Here is a 13,822-nt window from a genome sequence, read left to right as displayed (position 1 = left end):
CCGGGGCTAGCTGGGGGCACCCGGGGCTGACTGGAGAGCTCCCGGGGCTAGCTGGGAGCTCCCCGGGCTAGCCGCCGCCCCCCCCCCCCCACCGCCGGTGCTCGCTGGGGGCAGCCCGGGGGGCCGGGCACCAGCGCGTCCCGGCGGGGCTACGGCCGCTGCCGGGCCCGCGCGGCCGGGGCGCCCCTCCGTGCCCAGCCGGTGCCGGCGGCGGCGGCGGCGGCGGCGGCCGGGGGGGGCCGCTGTGCTGCATTGCGGGGCGGGCGGCCCGTCCCCGCCCGCCTCCGCCCGTCCCTCCCCGGGGGGAGCGGGGCTATCTGGGCCGGGCAGCGCCGCTGGCCCCCGGCAGGAATGTCCCTGCGCGCCCAGATAATGTTATTTATATCGCAGCGCAGGGCGGCTCCGCTCCCCGCGCCCCGCTCCGGCCCCCGGCCCGCCGCCGCCGCGCCGCGCCGCCGCCGCCGCCTCCGCTCGCCCGCCGCCCCGCGCAGGTGAGCGCCGCCGCCGCGGGGGGGGGGGGACGGACCGGGAGGGGGGGACCGGCCCCGGCCGTCCCCGGGGCCGCCGGGCCGCGGCGGCGGGCTCTGTCCAGCGCCGAGCACCGGGCCCGGAGGGTGCTCTGCCCCCCCCTCTTTGCCCCAGGGACAGCGCGGCTCGGTGGCCAGAGCAAAGTTTGGCTGCGGGGCAGGGTGCGGGCGGCGGTTGGTGCTCAGCACCCCCAGACCCGGCCCCGGGGAGCAGGGGACGCTTGCGCCACCGCCAAAGCCCCCCACTTTGCTGGGCCGCCCTTGTCGGGGGCTGACGTGCAGCTGGGCTGCGCCCGCCGTCCTCAGCCCCGAGCCCAGCCAGCGGCGTCCAGCGTCTGTCCCTGGGAGGTGTTTCTTCCCGCAGGTTGGTTTCCTCGTCCCGGACACGCAAGTGCCGGGGAAGGACAGGACAGATGGATAGCGGGGGCTTGGCGTGGTGCCATACATGGCGTGCTCCACGCCAGAGAGATCGCGCTCTGACGCCTGGATCCGGCCTCCCGGAGCCCCCGCGTGTCCTGGCGCGAGCCGGGGCGGCGATGCAGGGCAGCGGATCCACGAGCCGGGCTGGCAACCACGGCATGGGGGAAGGTGGCGGTGTCCTTCCAAGCGCCTCTTGGAGCGGGAGCGCTGCCCACGCGTGCCACCACCGAGCGGAGATAGGGCTGGCGCCGGGCAAGGGCACGTGCAGAGGGGGACCGCTGGCCTGCAGCCATCCCCGGCTCATGGTGCCCGCGTCTTGTGCCGGTTTATGAGGAGGGGAGGCACACGGCCTGGCTCTGCCACTCCAGGGCAGCCCTGAAGGGTGGCTGCATCGCCGCTGGGGCGCGGAGAGCCCACGCGAGGCTTTGCACACCGGTGCTGGGCACTTCCCGGGCACGTTTTGCCTCCCCCAAGATTTCTGAGCACGTGCTAATCCACATGGGAGATGCGGAGGTATCGACTCCTTTAGCATCGCCATCAGCGCCGGGCAGCTCCCACTAGCCAGGAGCGACTCTGGCTCCTTCGCCGGGTCCAGCATCTGGAGGTGAGGCGCTGGGAGCCCACCTGCGTGCTGCAGGCTCTTGGTGCCCTTGTGCCTGGTGGAGAGCATCACACAGCCCATTTTTACCACAACACGTGGATTTTTAGCAAACGAGGCACCCAGAGTGCTTTGAAATAGGGTTGCCTGGTGCGGAGAGGCACCATGTACCCCAGCAGTCACCTGTGGCCTCCATATCCTCCTCTTCTCCGAGCAGGAGAAAGCACCCTCGTGCACACAGGAGGATCCTCGCATGCGAGAGCTGGGATGGGAGCCGTCTCCTTCCTCCTGGCGTGGGAGAGGCCAGGCTGCCCCAAGCTGGCTGCATATCGGTTCCCGGAGGGAATTCCTGTGCTTGGAGCTCATGCGCTGCAATAAGCCGCCATGCGGTGTGCTGATGGCACAGAGGGGGATGCCGAGAGTGGAGGCAGCCACATGGCGCACGTACCTCTCCTGCCCTACAGCCCGCCCGGACGGTTGAGTCAGAGGCACTAATTTCCCAGCTCCCCCAGCCTCCGAGCCTCTGCGGAGGGCAGGGATGCCTTCACCGGGCACTGCCATCACCTCAACTCGGTGGGCTTCCCCCGTGTCTCCGTCCCCGTCCTTGTGGCTTTTGGGTATTCCCCCACCAACAGCCTGGGATTTGGACTGGAAGGGGCAGATGAGGCTGGGCACTTGCGTTTCAGCACAGCTTTCACTGCTGGGGGAGGCTTTTGCAAAGCTCCAGCTTCTGGAGGCAGGGGGTTGCCGGCGTTCTTGGCTCAGCTTGATTAAATAAGTGAAGAGTGGTTGGTGGTGGAGGATAGCTCACAGATACGACCTGTGAAGACAGTGAGTACAAAGGAGACCTGTGCAAACCCCTTGTGTGTTACCGCGTAACCCCCCCCCCCCCCCCCGCCCCGGGGATATTTTGAAGCTGATCCTACGTTTTTAAGGCCCCGGCTAATGATTTTAGAATAATTGAGCTGGTGCATACCGGAGCAGGGGGAAGTTCCTAAGAAGGGAGCCGAGATTAGCCTGCACTTTACGCAAGGGAGGCCTATTTTTAGCCGAAAATGTATGTGGAGTGTCAGCACGTGTGTAAGTCATGGCTATGTGTGCTCGCAGATTAGGTGACACAGGACAGTCCCGCGGCCTCGCTGGGGTCTGGACTCAGCGGCCAGTTTGGCACCCGCTTTGGGTGCTGGGGAAGCCAGGGACAGTCCGGGAACGCATCCCTTGATCGCCTCTCCTCCTGTCCGACCGAGTGGCTCGCTCGCCGTCCTCCCCAGGGGGGTGGGTGGCGGGAGCCATGGGGCATTGGCCCCAGCTTGGCGCTGCCGGAGCCAGAGCGGGAGCCCCCGCCGCCCTGCCCATGGCGGGGGCTCGGTGCTGAGCGGGGCCATCTGCTCATCCGCCCCAGCGGCCGCGGCGCAGCCTGGACTCCAGCCCTGCGCTCCCCGGCTCCTCTTGGCAGCAGGGAACGGAGGCGCCCGGCTCGCCGATGGCTTTGCTTTCCTAGCTAGAGCTGCTCGCCCGGGGTGGGATGCGACGCGGGCGCCAGGCTGCGGGGGGCAGATGCCCCAGACAAGGCTTCTCCCGGCTGATTCCCGCGCATTCCCGTTTTCCCGGAGCCAGCTTGAGTGCCGTCAGCCTGACCCTAGGAAGCGGATAGAGGGTGCCAGCATGGGGGGGGGGGTGCCAGCATGGGCAATTGCTGGCTGCGTTTACCTCCCCAAAAACCCCAGGTTTGGGCTCAAGCTGTGCCAAGGCGGTCCACAGCTTGGCTCACTGCCCCCCGTGTGGCTGAGGTGGCCACCGAGCAAGATGCTTTGGGCTGGGATTTGGCTGGCCAGCAAAAAGCCCCACAGTGAGGGGGCAGCCGGGCAAGCATTCCCCCTGCCTGCCCCGGCGCTCCCAGCCCTGCTTGGGCCCCGCTGCTTTCCTGCTGTGAAGCAGGTGGAATTAAAATCGGCGCACGGAGGATATCGCCAGCGGCTTTCCTCTGTCAGATGCTGTTATTTTTAAGGCGCCAGTATGGCAGAGGAAGATGTAAAGGGTTGGAGAGTACCCGCTCTTTAAATGCATGCTGTCAGCTTGATTTGGGCCCCGGTGGTGACTCCATTCAAAGCAATTTTCTCCTCGGAGGATGCTCGGAGGCGCAGTCCCGCTGTCGTTGCCGTGCTGCTGTGGAGTCGAGCGGAAGAGGCCCAGCCGAGATCAAGGACGCAGGGCCGGTGGCCCCAGGCTGCAGCAGAGCTGCAGAGACCGGACACAATTCAGCACACCGAGCCAGGGCCGCTTGGCCCTGCTTGCCTAGCGGCCAGGCGGACTGCGTTGCATAGCGGGGTAGCCTTGGGAGGGAGGAATTTAGGTTTTTCCATGTTTTTTCCTTTTTTTTTTTTTCAGTTGTCGCTGCTGGGCATGCAGGAACGCCCGCTGCAGCCCAGCGGAAACGCAGCCGCTCCTGGGGCAGAGCCTGGTGGCTGCAAGTGGCGCTTTCAAATCCTGCTTCCCAGGCCAAAATGGGGGTGACGAGCAATGCCGTCAGCAGGCAGGGGACTGGGGCAGCGGCAGTTGGGGCCTCGCTGCTTTTTGCAGCTGCTGCCCCGTGCTTGGTGCCTGCGCCCTGGAGATTAGGGAGTCAAGATGGGGCCCAGCCCAGCCCTGCCGGCCCCCGATAAAAGGCGTCCTGCGCATACAACCTGCTTTAGCCTCCCTGGAAAAGTCTTGCAGCCTTGAGGGCTCAGAGCAGGGGCTTCCCCGTGTGCAGCCACCAACTACTCGTCCCAGTTTTGGTGTGCCCCTTCCTTCCCCCAAATCTATGGCCCAGGTGGGTCTGTCCCTGGCGCTGAGCGGTCCTGTGTGGCGGCATCCTATGGCACCCGGGAGCTGGAGGGTCAGATACAGAGACTGCAGGAGCAGCACGGCCACCTCGGGGTCTGCCATGCGCCATGGAAAAGGGGTGCAGAGCCCCGGCCCCGCTCCCTCAGGGGCCCCAGTGGGGCCAGACAATCTCCCGCAGCCCCGTCCGCCCTGTGCCAACAGCTGTGCACCAGCATTTTTAGACATGAGCCCGTCCTATCTATAGCCCAAATGGCTCGCAGGCGGCCCCGCCACTCCCCCTCCGGCAGCTGTCGCCTGCTTTCTGCAGCGGGTGCCCAGCAAAGCCCCTTCACCGCGCGGGGGGCCTGGGAGCAGGCAGCTGCTTCGTTGTCCCCTCGGGCAGCAAGGACAGCAGATGCTTGGCGGACAGCAAGAGCCCGGCACGGGGAAGGACCAACGGCCACATTCATTCATCGTAACCAGCCCTTGGCGACTGTCTGGGGGCTGGAGCTGGGTGCGTGGGTCCCGTTGGGGACGGGCATGACGCGGTGGGAGGGTCCACGTCAGCGTGCAGCCCAGGTGCCACGCTAAATCCCCCTGAACGGATTAACTGGCAAGTCTTAGTGGTAAATCCTGAGTCACGGCGTGTGCTGCTGCCTGGGTCTTGGCGGGGACGGGGCCTGCGAGCTGCTCCGGCCACCTGCCAGCAGTGATGCCCATACCCACACTGCCGCCACCGCCGCTGGGAAGGCTCAGCTCCTGCGTGCTGTCCCAGCAGGGGCCCGCTCCCAGTAGCTGAAGGACACCTGGCCAGGGGATACCAGGAACATGACCTCAGAAAATGACTATGACCACCTGGAGATCCAGCAGCAGTACAGCCGCATCAATGTCCGCTGGGACGCCTCCGACGATGAGCTCGATAACGACAACAGCTCGGCCCGGCTCTTCGAGCGCTCCCGCATCAAAGCCCTGGCAGGTCTGGGGCTCTGCAGACCCTGGGGCTGGCACCTCGCTCCCCGGCCCTCCAGAAGCATGCCTGGGGGCTCAGCCCAACAGCTGCAGCTCAGCAGCGCCCCACACCAGATCCTACGTCTGGTTTTCTGGGTCCTGTTCACCCTCCTGGATCCCCTCCATCCACATAGATCCCTCTGTCCACCTGGGTCCCCTCCATCTCCATGGGTCATTTCTGTCCTGCTGGGGTCTGTCAACCTTCCTGGGTCCCTTCTGCCCTAGATCCCATGGTACTGAGGTATGTCCCCACCACCAGATGCCACCCTGCCTGTTCTTGTTGCAGACGAGCGGGAGGCCGTGCAGAAGAAAACCTTCACCAAGTGGGTGAACTCCCACTTGGCTCGTGTGACGTGCCGCATCTCTGACCTCTACATGGACCTCCGAGACGGACGGGTGCTCATTAAACTGCTGGAGGTGCTTTCGGGAGAGCTCCTGGTATGACTCCCTTCCAGCTGGGGACCCTCGGTCCAGAGCCATGCTGTGCCATGCTGTACCATGCAACCCTGGCTCCAGGGCTCCCAGGAGCCTGGGGCTGGCCTGCTCTGGCTGTTGAACTGATGCGAGTGTGGGGTTAGGATGGTTTTGGGACATGGTGGTGCCAAAGGGGTGGCCCCTGCTCCTGTGGGGTGTCACTGGCAGCCAGTGGGCAGGGAAAGTGATACTTTGCTAGCGAGGGGAGGGTGTTGTGGGGATGGGCCAGGGTGAGCGCTGAGTGCTGCCATCCCCCAGCCCAAACCCACCAAGGGCCGGATGCGGATCCACTGCCTGGAGAATGTGGACAAGGCGCTGCAGTTCCTGAAGGAGCAGCGGGTGCACCTGGAGAACATGGGCTCCCATGACATCGTGGACGGCAACCACCGCCTCGTCCTAGGCCTCATCTGGACCATCATCTTGCGCTTCCAGGTGGGGCTGTGCCAAGGGGCCAGGCCAGGCTGGGGTGCATTGTGTGCCCCAGGGGTGTCCCCACACCCCATGAGGTTGGCAGCACATGGTGCATTGGCCGGAACTGCCACAGGGGCCACAGTGCTTCCCCAAGGGGAGCCATCCCCCGTGGAGCCCCCCCAACCCCAGGGATGTACTTCTGCCCCTCCAGATCCAGGACATCATCGTGCAGACGCAGGAAGGCCGGGAGACACGCTCCGCCAGGGACGCGCTGCTGCTCTGGTGCCAGATGAAGACGTCAGGGTAGGTGGCAGGACCCTGGCCACAACTGGACCTGCCAGTGGGGTTTGGGGGTGCCCAGGGAAGATGGAGTCTGGGAGATCCGAGCGCTGCCCAGCTGCCATGCGGGGTGATGCTTGTCCCTCCCGCAGGTACCCCCACGTGAACGTCACCAACTTCACCTCAAGCTGGAAGGACGGGCTGGCGTTCAATGCCCTCATTCACAAGCACAGGTAAGTGTAGCTGGGCAGCCAGCCTACAGAACTGCCTTGTACCCAGCCACTGTGCTACCACCATTGCTGGGAGATGCCAAGACAACCTGGGGAAGTGGTGGTAGGAGGCGCTTGGTGGTACAACAGGGGGTCCAGCAGGGGCACAGTCCCCTTGCCGGCTGCATCACCACTGTCCTGCACTTTCTGTCCCCAGGCCTGAGCTGGTTGACTTCCACAACCTGACCAAATCCAACGCCCGGCACAACCTGGAGCATGCGTTCAGTGTGGCGGAGAGGCACCTGGGCATCACCCCACTCCTCGACCCTGAAGGTAAGGCTGCGGGGCTGAGCCAGGGCCAGCACAGGGGCCAGGGCTGGTGGGGGCACTCCCAGGGTAAAGCTGGCTGCTGCCTCCCCTGCTGCTGCCACCATTCCCCGTTGGTACATGCCTGTGCCCCATGGAGGGAAAGAGGTGCTGGATTTTGGCTGCCTGAGAGACTGTCACAGAGAAATGTTCACCCTGGGGCTGGTATTTTGGGAATGAAGCAGTCCCAGAGCTCCCTGGTTGGGAGCCAGCGTGAGGGGGGACCTCATGAGGCCACGCAGGCCTATCACTGCCCAGGGCTGGGGTAGCAGGCCAGGATGGTGCTGATGTGTCTCCAGATGCTGCACAGGCTGGGACAGGGTGGGTGCATGAGGCTGAACCCTATCCCTTGTGCTGGGCAGACGTGTTCACAGAGAACCCTGACGAGAAGTCCATCATCACCTATGTGGTGGCCTTCTATCACTACTTCTCCAAGATGAAGGTGCTGGAAGTGGAGGGCAGACGTCTGGGCAAGGTAGGAGATGGCATTGAGACCGTTGTGGGGGAGCTGCTAGGGCATTGTGCCGATGCCCAGGCACGGGGGGAGCCCACAGGGCATTCAGTGCCAGCCTCCACCACAGGTGATTGAGCACGCCAAAGAGACAGAGCGGATGATTGAGGGCTACAGTGGGCTGGCTTCCGACCTGCTCACCTGGATCGAGCAGACCATCGCCTCCCTCAACAGCCGCAGCTTCGCCAACTCCCTGGCCGGGGTGCAGCACCAGCTCCAAGCCTTCAGCACCTACCGCACTGTGGAGAAACCCCCCAAGTAAGCGCCCTGAGCCCCTCCGGCAGCACTGCCATGCCCCAGGGGGAGCAAGCCCTGGGAGCGGGGCCAGCGCTGTGCCCTTGGCTGGGGGGCATGACACCCACGAGTGCCCCAGGGCTGAGCTCTCTCTGGGGCAGGTTTCAGGAGAAGGGCAACCTGGAGGTGCTACTCTTCACCATCCAGTCGCGGATGCGGGCCAACAACCAGCGCGTCTACACCCCACATGAGGGCCGGCTGGTCTCCGACATCAACAGGGTACGTGGCCTGTCTTGTTCACCTCCCCTGGGCTCGCATCCCTGGGCACGTTCGGGTTTGCTAGCAGAGTGAAACAGCACCGAGAAGCCTTGCAGGGTGGTTGTGGGACTGGGTGTCAGCCCCAGTTTGCACTGTGTTTGCCCAGGCCTGGGAGCAGCTGGAGAAAGCAGAGCATGAGCGGGAGCTGGCGCTGCGCAACGAGCTCATCCGGCAGGAGAAGCTGGAGCAGCTGGCACGGCGCTTCGACCGCAAGGCGGCCATGCGGGAGGCCTGGCTGAGTGAGAACCAGCGCCTGGTGGCACAGGTGAGGGGAATGCAGGTGGGTGGGCAGGGGCCCTGGCCAAGCTCGGGCACCCCTCTGGTGCGCACCCAGAGCGGGCGTCACCAAAGACTTTTCTCTGGGCAGGATAATTTTGGCCAAGACCTGCCAGCAGTGGAAGCAGCTAAGAAGAAGCACGAGGCCATCGAGACAGACACGGCTGCCTACAAGGAGCGTGTGCAAGCCATTGAGGCGGTGGCGAAGGAGCTGGAGGCGGAGAACTACCACGACATCAAGCGCATCAACGGCCGCAAGGACAACATCCTGCGGCTCTGGCAATACCTCCTGGAGCTGCTGCACGCCCGGCGCCAGCGCCTCGAGATGAACCTCACCCTGCAGTACCTCTTCCAGGAGATGCTGCACAGCATCGACTGGATGGATGAGATCAAGGTGAGCGGTGCGTTGTGCTGTGGGGGGCTGCCAGCCTTGCAGGCTGCACCAGCACATCAAACATTGGGTTTCTCGGGGTCCTTCTGTGTTGATGCCCAGCATTCAGCAGCACCCACTTCCCTGGGTTAATGCCACTGCAGATTGTGTGCCTTAGTGCCACTGGCCAGGGCATTGATGAGACCCTGCCAAGGAGGCAGAAGGGGAGATTATAGGATCTTTGTGTCCTGGGAAGCAGCAGTGTGTGGAGGGAGATTTAGCTCTCGGAGCAAACAGTCCCCAGCATCTGGGAGCCCACATTACTCCGGTGTGGGGCACTTGGGCTGGAAAGGCTCAAGACTTTGGGCTGCAACAGTGGCATCGGTGCAGTCTGGGGGCATGGAGGCAGCTGGAGAAGCAGCATTAGGGCACTGCTGCCAGCCGTACACCCGGGCTCAATGCCTACAGAGTTACCTGGCACTCCTCCAGAGGGTCCCTATGGCTTGCCATTGGGATGTCCCCACCACCCTGGCAGAGCTGTGATGGCTCGTGTTCTCCCACAGGCACAGCTGGCATCACCTGAATTTGGGAAGCACCTGCTGGAGGTAGAAGACCTGCTGCAGAAGCACCGGCTGCTGGAGGGTGACATGGCCATGCAGGAGGAGAAGGTGCGGGCTGTGAGCGACGCTGCCCTCCGTTTCACTGACACTGATGGTAGGTGTGCTGTTACCTCCAGGGCAGCTGGGTAGTGCAGGAGATGGGATGCCATGCTTATATGTGCCCACGCTCTGCCCTGCCAGGGTACCGGCCCTGCGACCCCAAAGTCATCCGGGACCGTGTGCACCACCTGGAGATGTGCCAGCAGGAGCTGCAGGGACTGGCAGCCCAGAGGAAGGCTAGCCTGGAGCAGTCCAAGTGCCTGTGGAAATGCTTTTGGGAGCTGGATGAGGCAGAGGGCTGGATCAAGGAGAAGGAGCAGATCTACTCCTCCCTGGACTATGGCAAGGACCTCACTGGTGTCCTCCTCCTGCAGCGCAAGCACGCAGCCTTTGAGGCCGAGCTGCGGGGCCGGGGCAGCCAGCTGGAGCAGACACTGGCAGCGGGCGAGCGCTTGGCGGCTGCAGGGCACACTGAGGCAGCCCGGCTGCGGGGCCGCATGGCGGAGGTGCAGGCACTCTGGGCCCAGCTGCAGGAGCTGGCTGCTTTCCGCCAGAGGAGCCTGCGGGACGCCGAGAGCTTCTTCCAGTTCCAGGTGGATGCGGATGAGCTGAAGACTTGGCTGCAGGATGCCCAGCGCCTGGCAGGCAGCGAGGAGCTCGGCCACGATGAATCCTCCACCCAGGCACTGGTGAAGAAGCACCAGGAGCTGCTGGAGGAGATGGCCAGCGCTGAGCAGCTTCTCAGCAGCCTGGGCCAGCAAGTTGAGGACTTCCCCACTGAGCTGTGTGCCGACCCTGAAGCCCAGAGCCGGCTGACAGCCCTGCGGGCGCTCTACAGCGAGGTGGCGAGCCTGGCCGAGCTGCGGCGCCGAAAGCTGCGGGACAGTCTGGACCTTTACACCATCTTCAGCGAGACTGATGCTTGCTGGCTCTGGATGAGTGCAAAGGAGACGTGGCTGGAGCAGATGGAGATCCCCAACACACTGGAAGACCTGGATGTGGTCCAGCACAGGTACAGGCTCTGTGGGGGGAGGATGAGCACCTGCCACTTCCAGGGCCAGGACTTGTGTCTTGAGGTGGGGCCTGTTCTCAGTCCTTGTGCTTGGCAGGTTTGACAGCCTGGAGCAGGAGATGAGCAGCCTGGCCTCCCAAATTGATGGCATCAACCGGGCAGCCAACAGCCTGATCGAGAGCGGGCACCCGCGCAGCCCCCACGTCCGGCAGCGTCAGGAGCAGCTCAACACCAGGTGCGTGCCCTGCAAGGACAGAGGGGATTGAATCATTTGAGCAGCTCCCACTGCATTTGGGCGCTTTGAGCACTGTGCCAGGAGTTTGGGGGATGTTGGCAAATGGGTTTGAATGGTTGGGGCATTGTTCCTTAGCTCCTACACCCATGGGTGCCCATGCTGCCGCGTATGTGTGTCCTTGTGTGGCCACCCCCTGGCCCAGCAGCTGGCCATGCCACAGTAGCATCCGGGCAGAGTGGCCCTGACTCCCTCTGCCATGCAGATGGGGCAGGTTTCGGGAGCTGGTGGCACAGCGACGGAAAGCAGTGGACTCAGCGTTGAGCCTGCTCAACTACTGTGTGGACTGCGAGGAGACCCGCAAGTGGATCCTGAGCAAGACCCTCATGGTGGAGTCCACACAGGACATGGGTCGGGACCTGGCCAGCATGCTGGCCATCCAGCGCAAGCTGTACGGCATTGAGCGTGAGCTGGCCACCGTCGAGAGCCGCCTGGGTGCCCTGCGGCCCCAAGCCAAGCGCCTGGCCGAGGATCACCCAGACCTGGCAGCAGATGTCCAGGAGCGCCTGGGGGCCGTGACAGCCGCTTGGGATGAGCTGCAGGGCGCCCTGCAAAGCCAGGCGACCTCGCTGGGTGAAGCTGGCAAGCTGCAGCGCTTCCTGCAAGATCTTGACGACTTCCAGGCCTGGCTCTTCGGGGCACAGAAAGCTGTTGCCTCAGATGAGGTGCCAGCATCACTGGCCGAAGCCGAGCAGCTCCTCCAGCAGCACATGGCCACACAGCAGGACATCGAGCAGCATGAGGCTGCCTACCACAACGTGAAGGAGATGGGCAAGCGGGTGACACAGGGCCAGGCGGACCCCGAGTATGAGCAGCTCCGGCAGCGCCTGGAGGGCATGGACACAGGCTGGGGCGCCCTGCGCAAGATGTGGGACACCCGGCACCACTTCCTCACTCAGTGCCTCGGCTTCCAGGAGTTTCTCCGCGATGCTAAGCAGGCTGAGGTCCTCCTCAGCAACCAGGTAGGTGCAGGGGCTTTGGTGCTCACAGGATGTCTATGCCGGCCAGACGTGGCTATCACTGGCACAGCCCATGTCTGTCTGCTGTCACGGGTGGAGGCATCTCAAGTGCAGCCCTTGGGATGCTTTCACACACAAAAGGGAAGGGGTGGCTGGAGACATCACCATGCCAGGCATGGCTAGCTCCTGGGCAGGGGTCCCAAATCCTGGAAGAGACCTGGATCCAGTCAGCCAAGGAAGCCACGCTATTGATCCCATACTGGGGGGCCACACTGGGGCACAGCACACGTCTCCAGTGGGCTCTGCAGCAGGCGAGGGCGAGTGCCAGTGGCACCCTGAAAAGGGTGGCTGTGATTGCTTCGGGGGCTGCAAGGCAGTGTTGGCACACAGTGTGCCACAACCCTGAGCCATTCCACATTGCAGGAGTACACGCTGGCTCACCTTGAGCTGCCCAACACACTGGAGGGCTCAGCTGCTGCCCTGCGGAGGTTTGAGGACTTCCGCGCCAGCATGGAGAGCAGTGAAGAGAAGATCCCCAGCATGGTGGCAAGCGGCACCAAGCTGGTGGCTGATGGCAACATCTTCTCCGAGAAGATCACAGAGAAGTGTCAGAGCCTGCAGGAAAGGTGAGTCTGGCCCCACGGTGAGGGGCGAGAGGGCAGCAAGGACTGTCCCAGGGCAGCATGGGCAGATGCTGCCCTTCTCTGTCCCCGCCAGGCACAGGGTGAACGTAACCAAGGCGCAGGAGGTGGCGGGTTTGCTGCAGGACAACCACGAGTTGCAGACCTTCCTTCAAAACTGGCAGGAGGTAGGGGAGCGGCAGGCATGGGTGGGCACAGTGGAGCCTTGGGGCCTGAAGGACCATGTCCCGTCTGCATCCCCTGGGCTGGTGCTGCTCTGTCAGTGCCGGGCCTCGGTCAGGGAGCCCCATGGGGCCCTGAGCACCAGGACCTGTGGGCTCCATGGTGCCCCTGCATGGCACCGGGTGGGCGCCCAAGCCGTGACGCCCATGCTGTCCTGCTCCCAGCTCACCCTGTGGATCAACGAAAAGATGCTGACAGCACAGGACAAGTCCTGTGGCATGGCCCGGAGCCTCCACAGCAAGTGGCTGAAGCACCAGGAGTTCATGGCAGAGCTGGCTGCCAACCAGGGCTGGCTGGAGAAGGTTGACATGGTAAGCCCCAGGGATGGTGGCATCTGGATTCAGCAGGGCTGGGAGCTCTGCTGCCTTCACCAAGGCAGGGAACAGCCACCAGTGATGCTCCAGGATGAGGTGGCAGCGTTCCTCCAAGTGCTGGGTGGGGAAGCCCCATCCTGGAGTGGAGATGTCCCTGGGTTTGGCATGGCTGATGCCAGGGGCCCTGGTCCTCAGTGGACACCAACTTCTGTGTGTGCCGGCAGGAAGGGAAGGAGCTGGCAGGCCGGAAGCTGCAGTACGGGGCGCTGGTGTCGCAGCGCCTGAGCGAGCTGCATGTGCTGTGGGACCAACTGCGAGCTGCCACTGAGGAGAAAGCCCAGCAGCTCTTTGAGGTCAATCGCTCAGAGCTGTATGCCCAGAGCTACAGCGACCTGGACCGTTGGCTTGGCAAGATGGAGGAAGAGTTGCATGCTGCCGAGCAGGCCAAGGACCTCACCAGCACCAATCTGCTGCTGAAGAGTCTGACAGTGAGTGGGATGGCACCCCAAGGTTGAAGGGACTCGGACCTCCATCCGCTTGCTTGCTAGCTTCCGTAACCCCTTGTGGCGAGCCAAGAACTGCCTGACTCTGGGGCACCAAGCATCCTGCAAGCCGGGTGGGCTTGGAATATCAGCATCTCTCTGTGTTAGCACTCTGGTCCCAGGGTGGTGTCACACTGGTGTTGAAGGACCCAGGCCCTTTGTGGTCACTCTGTGGGAAAGCTCTCCTGGCAAAACCATGGGAAAAGGAGTGAAACTGCAGATGCAGCCTGGGACTTGGAGGGCTGCTCTTCTGCCACATCCCCAAGGCAGACAGGGAGCCTCATTCAGTGCTACCATAATACCATAATACGGCGAATTGCTGTCATACTTGCTGGTGCCTTGAATCAAAGGCTCTCGTGCAGGCCAAATGGGCTA

General features: G+C 63.7%; 1 protein-coding gene across 5 annotated transcripts in view; it reads left to right on the top strand.

The window, feature by feature from the left end:
* The first annotated feature begins 285 nt into the window (after positions 1-285).
* The window catches only part of SPTB (spectrin beta, erythrocytic), a 24,628-nt gene continuing 11,091 nt past the window's right edge, over positions 286-13,822 (top strand). For 2 of the 5 annotated variants that reach the window (XM_064513356.1, XM_064513357.1), the window contains exons 1-20: positions 287-491; positions 5,129-5,326; positions 5,645-5,796; positions 6,091-6,264; positions 6,455-6,546; positions 6,675-6,755; positions 6,949-7,064; positions 7,460-7,572; positions 7,667-7,866; positions 8,004-8,121; positions 8,267-8,425; positions 8,528-8,830; positions 9,370-9,520; positions 9,607-10,477; positions 10,575-10,712; positions 10,975-11,731; positions 12,152-12,354; positions 12,446-12,536; positions 12,756-12,902; positions 13,130-13,393. In XM_064513356.1, coding sequence (XP_064369426.1) covers positions 5,179-5,326; positions 5,645-5,796; positions 6,091-6,264; positions 6,455-6,546; positions 6,675-6,755; positions 6,949-7,064; positions 7,460-7,572; positions 7,667-7,866; positions 8,004-8,121; positions 8,267-8,425; positions 8,528-8,830; positions 9,370-9,520; positions 9,607-10,477; positions 10,575-10,712; positions 10,975-11,731; positions 12,152-12,354; positions 12,446-12,536; positions 12,756-12,902; positions 13,130-13,393 — 4,278 coding nt within the window. In that variant the 5' untranslated portion in view covers positions 287-491; positions 5,129-5,178. Of the gene's footprint in view, positions 492-5,125; positions 5,327-5,644; positions 5,797-6,090; positions 6,265-6,454; positions 6,547-6,674; positions 6,756-6,948; positions 7,065-7,459; positions 7,573-7,666; positions 7,867-8,003; positions 8,122-8,266; positions 8,426-8,527; positions 8,831-9,369; positions 9,521-9,606; positions 10,478-10,574; positions 10,713-10,974; positions 11,732-12,151; positions 12,355-12,445; positions 12,537-12,755; positions 12,903-13,129; positions 13,394-13,822 lie in introns of all 5 variants that reach the window. The other 3 variants (XM_064513355.1, XM_064513353.1, XM_064513354.1) reach the window with 3 other exon arrangements.

This window comes from Dromaius novaehollandiae, chromosome 5 (assembly GCF_036370855.1).
Source record: "Dromaius novaehollandiae isolate bDroNov1 chromosome 5, bDroNov1.hap1, whole genome shotgun sequence".
In the NCBI taxonomy this organism is placed as follows: Eukaryota; Metazoa; Chordata; class Aves; order Casuariiformes; family Dromaiidae; genus Dromaius; species Dromaius novaehollandiae.
Note: the sequence above shows the minus strand (reverse complement) of the source record. Positions and strands in the feature narration are given on the sequence as shown.